General features: G+C 41.8%; 1 protein-coding gene across 1 annotated transcript; it reads right to left on the minus strand.

The window, feature by feature from the left end:
* Positions 1 to 455: 455 nt before the first annotated feature.
* LOC149556829 (pleiotropic drug resistance protein TUR2-like) lies at positions 456 to 7,704 on the minus strand. The gene is made up of 21 exons (XM_089831392.1): positions 7,145 to 7,704; positions 6,911 to 7,031; positions 6,721 to 6,809; positions 6,517 to 6,601; positions 6,156 to 6,315; positions 5,969 to 6,045; positions 5,823 to 5,876; positions 5,320 to 5,712; positions 4,588 to 5,186; positions 4,304 to 4,464; positions 4,069 to 4,172; positions 3,802 to 3,946; positions 3,544 to 3,693; positions 3,266 to 3,426; positions 2,827 to 3,159; positions 2,412 to 2,702; positions 2,071 to 2,288; positions 1,739 to 1,966; positions 1,474 to 1,645; positions 1,059 to 1,313; positions 456 to 971 (listed from the first exon to the last, which is right to left on the minus strand). Exons 1-21 carry the CDS (start codon positions 7,477 to 7,479, stop codon positions 702 to 704), a joined length of 4,401 nt encoding a protein of 1,466 aa, XP_089687518.1. The 5' UTR covers positions 7,480 to 7,704; the 3' UTR covers positions 456 to 701.
* Positions 7,705 to 14,424: the final 6,720 nt, after the last annotated feature.

Consider the following 14,424-nt stretch of genomic DNA (forward strand, 5'->3'; position numbering starts at 1 on the left):
TGAGCCATTGTATAACGTGTTAACAAATTAATGTTGTCTTAATTTATGAAAACAAGACCTATACTTGTTATACTTTCATATGATAACAGTGTACTTCTCTATTCTAGTACTTGAGTGCAAGTTGTATCTATTGCATGAATATCATTGGATTTTGCTACTACATCTTGCACATTTTTTGTAATATTGTATTATAGAAGTTAACGAAAGTTGTTAGAATGTTTATTTTTAACCTTTTCTCCAACATTGTATTGCTTATTTTGGATAATTTCTATTAGATTTTGAGGTTGTTGCAATTTATTTTAGTGTATATGTTAGGAGTTGTTATAAAAGAATAATACATTGGGTGAAATAGAAGACAAAAGAAAGCCATTTTTTAGTAGAATTGGATTACCATCATAATGATAGTAACAAAAACTATTATTCATAACTCATGTAGTGGTAATCACGTACAAAAATTAAAAATTGAGAGGGCATTGCATAGATCTCATAAAATTAAAAATATAAATAATTACAACTTGGTAGGAAAAAAATAATTAAATCAAGAGAGTTTCTGCTACACAAAAGTGGGGTAGAAACATTGTTGTGATCGAATGGCACTCCACCACTCTTACATGGAAAGATTTGATCAAAGTTCAAATGATCACTTAAAATATGAATTGACATCAGGCTAGCAGATGCCATGTTGGGTTTCCTTGCAACACCTATCTATTTTGGAAGTTGAGATATTTGATGGCGAAAGCAAAGATGAAGGCGAAGAGGACACCCCATCCCACTGCAAAGCTTGCAGTAACTCCTAGGAAGCTATGTCTGAATCCAAAATAACTCTTCAAGAATTCCTTCACTATTTTTGTATTGCCGTCAGTCATAGCTATATCATTTTCAAGGTCTCCAAATTGTGAAGCAACCAATCCATAGAGTGTCCATGAAACTGGGTCTGCCCAGTAGTACCATCTCCACCACACTGGGATTTTCTGTCATGGCAAAAAGCATTTGCATGATCAATATATGATGAGAAGGAAATATTATATGATTACATGAGCTTCAAGAATATTACTTACATTGCGTGGAATTATGAAACCGCAGAAAAGCATCCATACTCCATAGAAAGCTGAGGATATAATTGCAGCTATATTTGCATTGGGAGTGATAGAGGTTGTCATCATGCCATAATATGTGAAGTAAAGGAATGTGAAGAACATGAAGAAGAAGAACCAAAAGAACTTTGCCGCCTCCCATTTGTAGTCTATCATTGCATAGACAATCAATCCATAGACGACAGATTGAATAAAAATGTAAGGTATTTCAACCAACACCTGTGAAAGTGGCTCTTGTTAGAAAAAAAGTAATCAAATGCATGGAATACACATTTAAAATTCATTCCAGCGTAAAGACTCATGCCCTCGTATTGAATAATTTTAACTTTTTATGAATGATATAAATAAATAAATAATGGGTTTAAGAATGAGTAGTTACTTGTGCAAGGGCATAGGGGAGAGCCGAATACATCCCCGCGGCCTTTTCTCTATAGAAGACCGTTCTTTCCACATCCACGACGGGCTGAACGGCTGAAGCGTTGTTGACGCCCAAAAACATGACGGATGCAAACATGGAGCCCATTGCATTGGTAATATTTTTCTGCTCTCCTCTGCATGAGAAATAAAGTATTATTAAGTGAGGAGGAGGAAGGTGGGATGGCAATGTAAGGGGAAGAGAAGAAAGAGGAATTGGCGAGGCTTACGTCTTATGACCCATCCTCCAGAAAATAGTGCCACAGATCAAGGCGACGAAGAATGTGAAAAAGAAGCGCATTGCATTATAGTCTGGGTTTCGCCAATATGACCAATGCTGCTTCCACAGGCAAGCCCACGTCTGGACGAAGAAAGGCTGCGAAAACTGCGACTCAAAGTATATATCCTTTGACCCTGGGGCTGGCACGCTCAGCTCCTTTATCAGGGCCTCGTTTCTCCTGCCAAATACCCCATACATATATGTATCACAACTCACATTTCATGAGGGAAAAGAAAAGGCTTAGCAGGTCGTGTAAAGCTACTGATACTGATATGCACTTACTCGTACAGACGGGAATTGCGATATATATCTGCGAAATCGACTCCAAGTCGGAGCTCAGTCCCAACAGAAGACGACTCCAGCATCCATGTCGCCGGATTGTAACCCTCTGTTATCTTGGGAACGCCTTCAACTTCCTCAAAGTACTCAATCAGGTCCTTTGAGCGGTGACCCAGAGGCCCCACGTATATCATCTGCCCTCCACGCTTCATCAGCACCAGCTGCAACATTCCACCACATTTACATTTTCATACTCTTTACCCACAAGTTACAGCATCTAATAATGAATGAATGTAAAGGCTTTCAATCCATTCATTCATTCATGTGCAACTGCAAATAATTACCTCGTCGAAGGCCTCGAATATGTCTATGCTTGGCTGATGAATGGTGCACACCACAGTCCTTCCCGTGTCAACAGTGTTGCGGACAGTTCGCATAACAATTGCAGCTGCTCTGGCATCCAGTCCCGACGTTGGCTCATCCATGAATATAATGGACGGATTCGCCACCAATTCCACTGCAATTGTCAGCCTCTTTCTCTGTTCTGTCGACAGCCCCCTCATTCCAGGCAGACCCACCAGAGCTCCTCTCAAGTTTTCTAGCTCCACCAGACGCATAACTTCCTCCACAAACATCTGTTCAACACAAAGGTTTCCCGCGCTCGTATTTTAATCACTACTGGATAAAAAATTAACTCTTTCTAGATTATAATCCACCATTCTACGGCAACAGATTGCGGAAGAAAACAGTAAAACGTACCTCTCTGGTTTGGCGATCGACTTCTTTGGGAAGACGAAGCCAAGCAGAGTATATGAGGGATTCATAGACAGTGACGCTGGGAGAATGTATATCGTTCTGTTCGCAGTAACCAGAAATTCGAGCAAATGTTTCCTGTTTCTTGGGGTAACCAGAGATGGTGATAGAGCCTTCTATGTAACCCCCTGTTTTCCTTCCTGCGAGAACATCCATCAATGTCGTCTTCCCTGCCCCGCTCACCCCCATCAAACATGTCAGCACACCTGGCCTGAATGTCCCGCTCACATCGCGCAGTAACTGAAGCCGGTCTTCCGTCACTCCTTGTTGTTTCATTTCCTACAACATTGCAATCACCATTACCGACATTGTCTCGGGAGAAATTCAATCACTTTAGGATCAAATGGTGAATTTAACTACTTTGGGAGTGGGCACATGAGCATACCTCGGGCATGTCGACGAAGTAGCTGACGTTGTGGAAGGCCATGGAGAGAGGTGGGAAGGGCAAAACCATTCCTTTCTTGCCTGCCTCACGGGCGCTTGTCACCAGGGAATCAGACCTCTTTGAAACACCGCTACCACTCTTTCGTTTAGAACTTCTCCCACCTGTTTAACATGCAACAACAATTCATTAGTTAGGCACTCCTTTCACATTCAGAGTCACATTCACATCAATGTTAGACGGGCAATACTAATCATCATGGCCGGATCTAATCTCCTTACCAGCAGCTTGAATCTCTCCCATTCCCCCACGCTGAATGTTTTGCATTTCAACTCCACTGCCGTGGGCGACCCTGTTTTGCAAACCAGTTGTCGCATATTTCTTATGTTTCAAGTCCTCTTCCGAAACTGTTGCCTGCGCCTTTCCCAGGGCTGATGAAAATAGAGAGAGAGGCGTTAGTTACATCATCTACATGTACTAGTGTGAAGCATAGTATTCAACATGATTTCAATTTTGGAGCGACTTTAAAGTTTACTCACGCTCAAGATACTGCAATGCCATCGTGTAGAGTATATTAAAGACAACAGAGTATCCCAAGAGCGCCCCAACAGAAAGCCAATACCACCAGTTCTCAGAAAAGAGTCCGCGATTATGCAACAGCGTCACACCAACATTCTCCGTATCCTGTCAAAATTAACGAACAATTGATTTTAAGTCTAGACTCTCGGATAGCGAAACCAATTTGAAGTTCGTACCAGTTGGGGACAAGTACAAGTAGCAAGTAGTGGGAAGTAAATATCAAGTACCTTTTGCCATCTGCTTGCAAGGAACTCGTTCGACGCAATTCCTTGTTGAGCGTACATGAGAGGAGAAATCCAGTAACCCCATATCCACCAACCCTTGATATCACCTGGCAGAGGCACAGGGGAGGAAAGCATTAGTTTTCACTTTCAGACGATGAATATTCAATCTAGTAGTCACCGTTGTTAGTACTAGTGATTGAAACTTGAGAGAGCAGGTGGGGAAAAGCGGGATACATACCTCTGGGTACGATGAATCCGCCGAGGCAGAAAACAACCAAGAGGGCAAAGGAGCCGAAAACCATTGCAATGACTCGATTCCGTCCTAGAGATGCCAAGAATCTGAAAAGAGCTAATGAGGTCTGAGAAAGTGAGAAGGCCAGCAACCATTGTCGAAAAAACCTGCATTCACATAACATTACAGGGTGAGGGGATCAGATTTATTTGTTGGCAAATCTGTGGCACCAGCAAATTATCAAACATCATCGGTTTACTATATAACTGAAGGCACGTCATGATGGTTACCTCTGAGGATTTGGGGCAAAACCAATGGTATAGTATGTGAAGATGATCCATATCGTAGATTCGAGTATGGATGTGGGAACTGACATAACCCAGGCTGGAAAAGAGAAAGCCCACGCAGGAAAGAACTTGTAACTCCTCTGCTTGTAAAACACTGGGAGCTTGTCCACCGTCATGGACAGCTCCGCAAAACCATTGAACATCATCTGCGTTAGCCCGAAGAAGAGAGCTCCGAAGTAGATGGTTGCATCATTTACATTCCTGTTGTGCATGTTCGTCCGGAAGAAGACGCTCATCGTAATCAAAGCGATTATAGTGATCTGAATCGATTTGAAGATGTGGACAAAGGAACCCCTCTTCATCAAAAGAATTTCTCTATCCAAACAGGCTTTGAAGAGCTCCTTTTTGCCTATGCCGAATTTCTTCGTAGTCAGCGCAGCGGGATGAGATTTGGATTTGTCATAGGGAACTGAGAGCTCCGCGCTCATTTTCGCTCCGAGATGGAAAGACTGGAATGCGTCTGCAAACTCCTTGACGGGAACATAGCGGTACGGTTGGCTCCTGTTTGCCCAGTACTGTTCTTGATCCATGGGCGAAGTCACCTGTTATATTCACAACACATATCATATGAGATGATGCGCAATGATGTTTAGATCGGTTTAATCTCTGGAATAAGAGCAGCCACTAGTGACAACTCAGACTCCAGAATCTCATGACAAAGAAACTTGTTCTCACCTCCTGCAAAAAATCAGCAACGCCTTTCCTTTCAGGGCAGCGGAATCCCATGGACTCGAAGAACTCGAGAATGGATTCACGGGGCCCGCTGTAAACGAGAAAGCCTTCGGAAAGCAAAATGACGTCGTCGAAGAGATCGTATGTCTCGGGGGCAGGTTGCAAGAGCGAAATCACCATGGTTGTCTTGAAGACGTGCACGTACTGGCGAAGGCATTTCACAATCTGGAACGTGGTAGAGCTGTCAAGACCCGTGGAGATCTCGTCCATTAACAGCGCGGTCGCACCTCCCACGATCATCTCCCCGGTGGTCACTCTCTTCTTCTGCCCGCCTGAAACGCCTCTGTGCATCTGGTCCCCTACTAGCGTGTCCGCGCAGATGTCCAACCCCAATATCTGTTCCAAGCCCCAAAATCTCATTAATCCATTTGAAAACAAAATTCAAAAGCCCTACCCACACCCTCAGATGCCAAATGCCCAAATGTCCAAACAAACATTTTCAGTACCTTCAAGTAGTAGTCCGTCATCATGCTCGTCCTCTGTCCCTCGATTGAAGTCGCCTTCAATTGAACAACAACTTCCCGTTAGCCTTCATCCAACACGAGTGATTTAACGTTTAAACACTGAATTCACATCACAGAACTGAACAAACCTTCATGAATATGTCGATGTCCGGATCTGGCTTGATGTCCTGTTCTCTCTCTCGCCTCGACAGCTCCGTCAAAATATCTGCAAACAGGGGAGAGAGTATAAAAAACTAAGTATAAGCATGCGCTGCATCATTGATAAGTACCAAGACTCAGAACTCTCAATTCACTGGAGAATAGAAAGTAACATACCATATCTGGAGCCGACGCCCTGAAAGCGAGCGGCGTAGTCCAAGGTTTCCCTCACGGTCAGCTCCCCAATGTGCAAATCGTGCTGACTAATGTAAGCAGACGTCCTCTCTGGGACGAACTCATCCACGCCATGCCCATTGTACTTCACCGATCCTGTTACCTGCATTCATTATTATGTTTCTGTGAGTAGTGAAGCACAATGAAATCCTCCTCTTAATCAATAAAGAGATCATTTTTGCGAGGATGAGAAGATCCTCTGTTTTCCCCTGTTTGCAGCAATAGGCAGGCAGGCTACTCTAACTTACTTGTGTATGCTTTCAAAGCACAGAATGAATATATATAAAAGAAGAGGCGCGCATACCCTGAGATTCTTGTCGAGCCTTCCTGCGAGAGCCAAGAGGAGCGTAGACTTGCCCGAAGCAGGAGGGCCGAGGAGGAGCGTAAGCCTACAAGTACACAAAGAGTCCCAATTTCAGTAGAAAGAACAATTTGAGTCGAAAGAAAGCCTGCAATTGAACAAGTTCACGTCTTCCTGTGAGCTTATGCTTGTGCTTCAGTGGCTCACCTGCCGGGCTTAACCACTCCACTGACGTCGTGAAGAATGTTCATGGTTGTTTTGTGGCCCATGTACAAATGGAGCGTGTCCAGAATTCCCTGAAATTGAAATTCGAACATCAATACCCAACCACCAATAAATTGAGGCAGCAGCAACATCAACAAAAATATCCTCTTTCTGGACATGGAACTGGACATACCTCAACGTGATCGAGGAAAAAGTTAAGGAGGGTGGGCAATGCTCTGCCCCCAACATGGACGTCGGCGTCGACATTCAAGTGCTCATATCGGATCTCAACCTCGGGCAATTGAATGCCCACTCTGAATTCAACACACACAGAAACATACGTGATCAGAAGAATGAAGGAAGGAAGGCAGGGCCCACGAATTACAGGTAGAAGGAAGGAAGAGGAGGAGTATGAGGTCCGAATTACCTGTCGATCCTCTTGCGGAGGCGGCGGAGGAAGTGCTCGTTGTCCTGATCGGCGACTTTGACGAGGCGGTCGAGGACTTTCTGGCGGCCGTCGAGCTGGATGTCCGTCACGTCGACCTCGCCATGGACGTCTTTGAGAATGGCGGTCCTGAGGCGGTCGTAGGTGGGGAGCTTCTCGATGGCGGCCCATTTGAGGGACTCCTCCTCGTCCAGGTGGTTCCGCGACGCCGCGGAGGAGGCCGAGAAGACGCTCTCCGATCTCTCGAACAGCCGATGGCTCCCGAGGCGCAGGCTGCCCGCCCAGGAGTGCACATCGCCCTCCACTTTCACGGACATTGCAGCTCCCAAACTTCCCTTCCCTCCGTGCTGTTGTCTTGTCCGGAATCAATCTCTATCTTTATTGGGGAGGATGGGGGAGAGAGTTTTGCAGCTTCGATCGACAGCCTCTCCACAGCACCAGCACCAGCAAAACAAAACGTTAATGGTGGCGATGTCTGTCTGTCTGCCTGGGATTGTTTATCTTAGTCGGGGAGAGAGAGAGGGCGCGTTAAGAAATAATAAGATGTTGGGGGGGCGCCAATGGGGTTTTATAATACAGCGCCCCTCGTCCATGCTTTCCACCCGGACTTTGACCCGTCCTTCCCCGAATATGATGGTAACAAATTGACAAAAAAGAGGCAGAGAGTTAATAGTCGCGGCGGTTAAAGCTGATTTTCTCGATCTAGAACAAATCGTGGTAGCCCGTCTTTAATTTCATTTTTACATGGTCTCCCTTTTGAATGGGATCTAGAAGAACACGTGCGAGAATAAATATCGTCGCCGTCTCCCAATCTTGACTAGAACCACGTTCGTAGATGGCAGTGTATCAAAGTTGAACAAGCGACTGTATTATTTATAATTAGTATTGTCCAGGAAGGTCACTTCAGCTTATTTTATCTTATCTTTGTGGTCGTGGGCCGGGAATCTGGATGCACATTTTAAAAAGCTGGGATCTTTCATTATAATACTAAACTAGCTTATTAATATTTATTGAGATAATATCTATACTAGCACTTGTATTTGTACGAGGTTCAAGGGATAAGTCAATATAGTATTTTATGAATATTATCATTGTATGAAATTGTATAGATCACTAAAAGGTTCAACATAATTTTCTTATGATATATAGGATTGTTGGTCATGAAACAATAATGGTTGGGATGGTCCAAAAGTGCTTAAAAACAAAGGCATTTGTGAAGGTGAATAGTAGTTTATCAATATAATTGTAAATTGCCATTAGAAGCATCCATAATGTTTGATAGATGTATTGTATGTAAGTAAAAGTAAGTGTGCCAAATTGATAATACTATGTTTTTGTATGGGTAAAACTTATGAGTCCCTACTTATTTTGATCCAAGTACCACATGTTAAAATTAAGATCAAAGACAAATTGTAGAAGATTATTTGAAAGTAGGTCTTTGCTTAAAATCCCCAACCTATTGAGACTCTTGCAATCCGAGCAAGAAATATGCTACAAATTCCTATCCAAACTTTTTCTACCATGGAATACACAGATCTCCAGAGGTAGATAATTTCAATGACAAGGAAATTTTCAAATTCGCATGAGGAATAAACCCACCTCAAAGAAATTGATCTACGCTCCTAAGAAAAAGGGTTGGTCCTTGTACATTTTCTCTACAGTGGGGATACTCTTAACTCATCTAAGGTGGGACATTATAGCAACCTTCCTATTAGGAATATTTGGATTACAAACTTAGAGGAGAGAGAGCTTGTTTACTGGAGAGATGAGCATTGATCGACCAATCACTACTACTTCATCATCACAAAAAAAAGACTTTACTAAGAACTTTACTTATTAGGATGTCAAGGTAAGTGTCAAATGATTATGGAAAATGATAGTTGTTGACTAAATAAGATGATCAAAGATTAGGCTTTACAATGGTTTGGTAATTTAACAATTTAAATTTGTGAAAGAATTATGATTTCCTTTGAGTTAAATTTTAAAAAATTATGGAAAAATCTTAAAATCACAAGTCTGACCTTATTAATTCTTTATTAATTAAATAAAACAAATGAAATGTGATGTTTCTTCCATAATACTTATATGTAAACAATGAAGAAAGATCCCAACACTAATCAACATAAATATGTAAACAATAGACAAAGATTAGAACAATGTGTAGTCTATTGATAGAAACTCCATTACATATTTCTAAGCATAGGTTACCAATTTTTATTTCAATAAGAGATCTCGCGCGACAATCAAATATACACCACTGCAAATATTACAACACAAGAGAATGTCTATAAATTTGACTCAAACCTTTGTACATTACACAGATGCGATAAATTTGAAGCCTAGGCAATGAAGTTTGACATAGTAAAGAGACAACAGGGTATATATAGATATGGCCATGTTGGACTTATCTACGTAGATCAGTTATAGATCACACAAAGAAAAACATAGCCAAACACCAAGTTTTAAACAAACAGACTTCAAATTTTTAGTTGTTTTGTAAGTTGGTGGATTCAAGCACCTTTTGCTTCGATGTCTTCCATTTGGGCTTCAATCCACACTCCTGCATGACTTGCTTCCACTTACCAACTATGTGAATTGCCTCCCACATCATATCTTCCTGGTGTTCTAACGTCCATTCTTTAAAGCTCCTTACCAGAATGCTAGGCAATTGCTCTAAGCAATTAGCGATAACATTTGTCAAGAAGATTTTTAATCCTTTCATATTGATGGGATTGTGTCTTTCAAGTCATTTGCATACTTTATGCATGTTGTAACTCGGTACAATTTCACTCCAGTCGTTTGAATCCTATGGTCCCTCATAAATGTAGTGCCTCTCCCATTTGACTTTTGTAAGTCATCCTAATGGATGCAACCTTGCTGATCTTTTGTTGTGATGGGATCATGATTGTGACCCTGAGTGGTCTACACCGTTGAGGTGTTTGGATTTATGCTTCTTTATCAGTTGCATTGATTATGCTTTTGTCTAATCTTTGAGATTTTGATGCGATTTTTGGTTCACTGAGGTTTGTGCCAATGGTTACCAGGATCGATGTGGTATCATGAGGTTGCTCTGTGATTACCTTGAGATGTGTGCAAAGATTGCACTGTGTACTTTTTACCATGCTACATGGAACTAGGTTCCTGTAGCAGTGGTTAGTCATGTTTTTGACTGTGTTCGCTTATGTGTTTTAAGTGCCTTATTAAATGCGTAAGTAATTAAATGGATTGTTCATGTGAGATTATTTGGTTATGTGCTGCGGACATTTACCTTGTTATATTTCTAATTAGAGAGATATTTGTTACTCATGTTATGTTTACATTTGAGAGGACCCGAGGGTTAGATGTTACACTTTGATTCTAGTATCATAGATGTTATACTACTATGCTGTTCAATTAATCATATTGCATGATGATGCCATTTTGAGATGACTGTGTGTTTTATGTTGATATCTAGTTATCTGGTATTTGGACATACCTCTGATTTTGTTATGTGATGGATTTAATGCTATGGTTATTTACTTCATTCCTGCGTTGTTATGCTTTATGCGAACGTGAGTGATGTAAATAGATTATTTTAATATAATTAATTAAATGGCTAAATTAGGTGATTTAATGCATTTATTGCTTCGGCTATGTTATTATATGCAATTGCACTTGATCGTGTTGTTTAGTGTGCAGGATTTATATCCCTGGCAGTGGCACTTGGAGTTAGTGATTCAGTCGTTCATATTTTACCAATGTCGCCTTTTGTATGGTCGACGTATCCTTAATTAAATGTTTTAATTTAAACCTTTTGGTGATTATTAAATCCGAACTCATTTGCATTATGTGATTAGACCAGTAAGCGTGTTCGTGCATTTAGAGTTTTGCTTTGTCGCGAAAGTTGTTTAGGAGATTTATGTGTTTTTGGATTTTCGGGCTTTTTAATTGATTTATTTTAATTTCTGGCAGCTTTGCCATAGATGAATTCCTATTTATAAGAATAGTCTGTTTTCGTTTGGGTCGATTCGAGGTTTAACTAGATTGGCTAGTTAAATGCCCTAATCGATTATTCACCCGAAAAGTGAATAAATATCCAAAAAGGAATTTAATTCCTCACTTCTCACTTTCAAATTGAAAAGTTGGAGAGTAAAACCCAAAAATCCTCTTCATGAGGATTTACTGTTTTTGTTCGTTGTGGGAGCTACGGGCGTGGGATCGTCGCGAGGTTGGGCTCGTTGGATCCAGCTCGGGGAAACCTTGGATTGCCGCGATTTTCAGCTACTTTTGCGAGATATTTATTTTATGGTTCAAATTCTCGTTTTGCCCTTTTGGCTATGAGGTAGGGCTTTCCTGTTTTATTGTTCTGCTCTATTTCTACTTCTGTTTTTGGTAGCCGTTTGTTTGGAGGCTAAGAACTAGTGTTCCCCTCCGTTTTTGTATGTTAGTTCTACCCGGTTGGGCGGGTATGAACATTTCTCTATTTTTTGGGATGAGGGTTTGGGATTTTACGCCGTTATGCTGGCCATTTTTGCATACTATGTCCGATTCCATTTATTTTTGGATTTTTGGGGTTTTTGAACCCAAAGGCCAAATGGGTTTTAATTTTGTAGTTTTCCAAATTTTTGGGGTTTTTACCTCGTTTTGCGTGCCGCCCTATTTTTTCGAGTTTTCTTGGCACAATGTGGGTCGTGGACCTTGATGATCCGTTTGGATATCAGTTAGACCACTTTTGCACTTTTATGTTGCATTGGAATGCGTGTTGCATCCGTACTCCCGACGTGTTCGGTTGAGTGATTTTATATTTGTTATGTTTTTGTTGGACCTTTGCTTTTGTTTCGTGAACGCCAGGATTCGTGTAAAATCCATACTCTCGGATTGAGGCCGGTTGAGTGAGTTCACGATGTTTGGTCTTGTTACATCATTGGGATTCGTGTAGAATCCATACTCTCGGATTGAGGCCGGTTGAGTGATTTCATGATGTATGATTTTATTGGCTTTGGGATTCATGTAGAATCTGTCCTTCCCATGTTGCTTTCAGTGGGGTGTTTTCTTTGCATTATGTTCTCATTCCTGTCCTTGTGTTATGATCTTCGTGATGGTGGTGCGCCACACACGAGTACGTGCACGTACATTTGTTGGGTGACTTGCGAGGCCCAATCTTCCATGGATTTGTCGGAAGTTATGATCATTGGGGTTGGGATGGGAGTATGCATGCCCACGGGCACTTGTTGTAGGATGAGCATGGGTAGGGTAGGGTAGCATCTAGAGGGGGCTTCTATCTCACAGCTCGACGATCATGGCGTCATGGGTTGGCAGAGGAATCTTTATATAAGTGATAATTAAATAAAATGTGTGATTGTTAATAAAACTTAAGATAAGTAAAATATGTGAGCACCCGATTAAGTTCGAGGACACAATGTGTGAGCACCCGATTAAGTTCGAGGACACAATGTGTGAGCACCCGTTTAAGTTTGAGGACACACGATCCGAGCTTGGGCTTTTTGATGCCAAGAGACTCTCCAGGATGTTAGCCCCTACATAGTAGCCTATTGAGTGTCTGACCAGGACCTGTACTCCTTGCATTGTCTTAGGTTCTTGGTTGCAGCCATCATATTGTCTGGCGTGAGTGTTAGCCATGGATGTTGTGCTTTATGCGTGTTTGTGGTTGGATCATTATCTCCATCAACACGGCGGGTGTGGACCTATGGGTGCCACGTGGTTGGGAGGCGTAGCTACCTTCACCACTGCTAGGGATCGGTGTACAGAGACGATCTTTGTCCTAGTGCGACCATTGTTGGATGTCTTCACTTGGTACTTTGGGTTCCGGAGTATGCTTTCTTGTGACTTATGCTTTCATTGGGATGCTTGTATATCATGTTTAGATGATGTTATTTTATTTGGTGCATTCCCTTATTATGATGTTTAGCATATGATTAGATGATGTGATTTGCTTTAGTAGTATATCTGTTGCTTACTGTTGTTTAGCATGTGATAGGTGATGTTATCTACTCTAGGATTATCTTATGCTTTTCTACTAGCATGTTAGATTTCCTTATGCTGTTGTTATGCATGTTTTAGTAGTGATGTCCCTATTACGACAGTACTGACGATCTGGTCGGTGGCTTGGGATGTTATGCGTGGGGGATGGCTAGGATCCACGATGGTCTTATGATGCTATTGATGGTTGGGAGGAACCGCGTACTTAGTTTGGTTGTTTTGTTCCTGAGATGTATTTATGTACATTGCGATGTTGCTTTTGTTCTTTGCAATGCTTACTTTCAGTGTGTTCTTTGCTGTTGTAGTTTAGATGGTTTGGAGTTCTTCATTCTGGGTTGTTCTTGCACTCGAGTGTTCATTCCTCAATTCGCATGGATCCGGTACTCCCTGGTGTGGAGGTTCTTTGGTTGGTTTTTCCCCATTTTTGAGTTCTGGAAGTGTTTTTACTTTCTATGGGCGACATTTGTTCAGCATTGTGTGACACTGATAAAGTATCGCACGCCCATAGAAAGAATGTCGCACGAGACTGTAAAGTGTCACACGCATTACTGGAGAAGTGTCGTACGACACTGGAAGAGTGTCGCACGACTTTATGAGAAATGTCGCGCGATACTTTTCCAATATCGCACACCTTCTTGAGAAGTGTCGCACTCAGTAAGGGAGAAGTGTCGCCCTCCCTTAGTAAAAAGTGTCACACGGTTTTTGTGAAAAACCTGCGAGTGCCATCAGCGGGCACTTTTCTTCGTGATCTGATCTTTTTGAGAGTGGTTTTGGATACCCTTTTGGGCGTTCTTCGACCCTATGCTGTTGCATTTTGCATTCTGTTGGTTTCTCTGTTTTAGTCTCTTGGGGTTTAAAATATATCGTTTATGTATACTTATACTTAAGATATATTTTAATATATGCGACAAATCGTTTGAGATAGGTTTCAGACCTCTCAGAGATAAGTTATGGATCCTAGGAAATTTCAAGGCTTCAGAAATCCAGACTTAGCCAATTTTCAGGGCTTCAGGATTTCAGGCTTAGCCAAATTTTGGGATTCTGCATTTTACCCCAGCTTGGTGTTTTGTTGATGAGTGGTCATTTCTTGTGCCCTCATCTTGTTGTGGTGGTTGTTGGCTTTGTTTGGGTGTGTCAGTTGGGTAGTGGCGTTCGAAGATTCGTTGGTTGCTGGGATTGTGTTGAAGTCTTCCGTTGTGATCTTTGTGATCCATGTATGATGTTGTCTTGTGCATTCATACTTGTAAAAAAAAAAATATCTTGGCTTCATTTGAATCCTTGTT

This window comes from Cupressus sempervirens, chromosome 5, assembly GCF_028749045.1.
Source record: "Cupressus sempervirens isolate cs-2001-9-10 chromosome 5, ASM2874904v1, whole genome shotgun sequence".
NCBI classification, from domain to species: domain Eukaryota; kingdom Viridiplantae; phylum Streptophyta; class Pinopsida; order Cupressales; family Cupressaceae; genus Cupressus; species Cupressus sempervirens.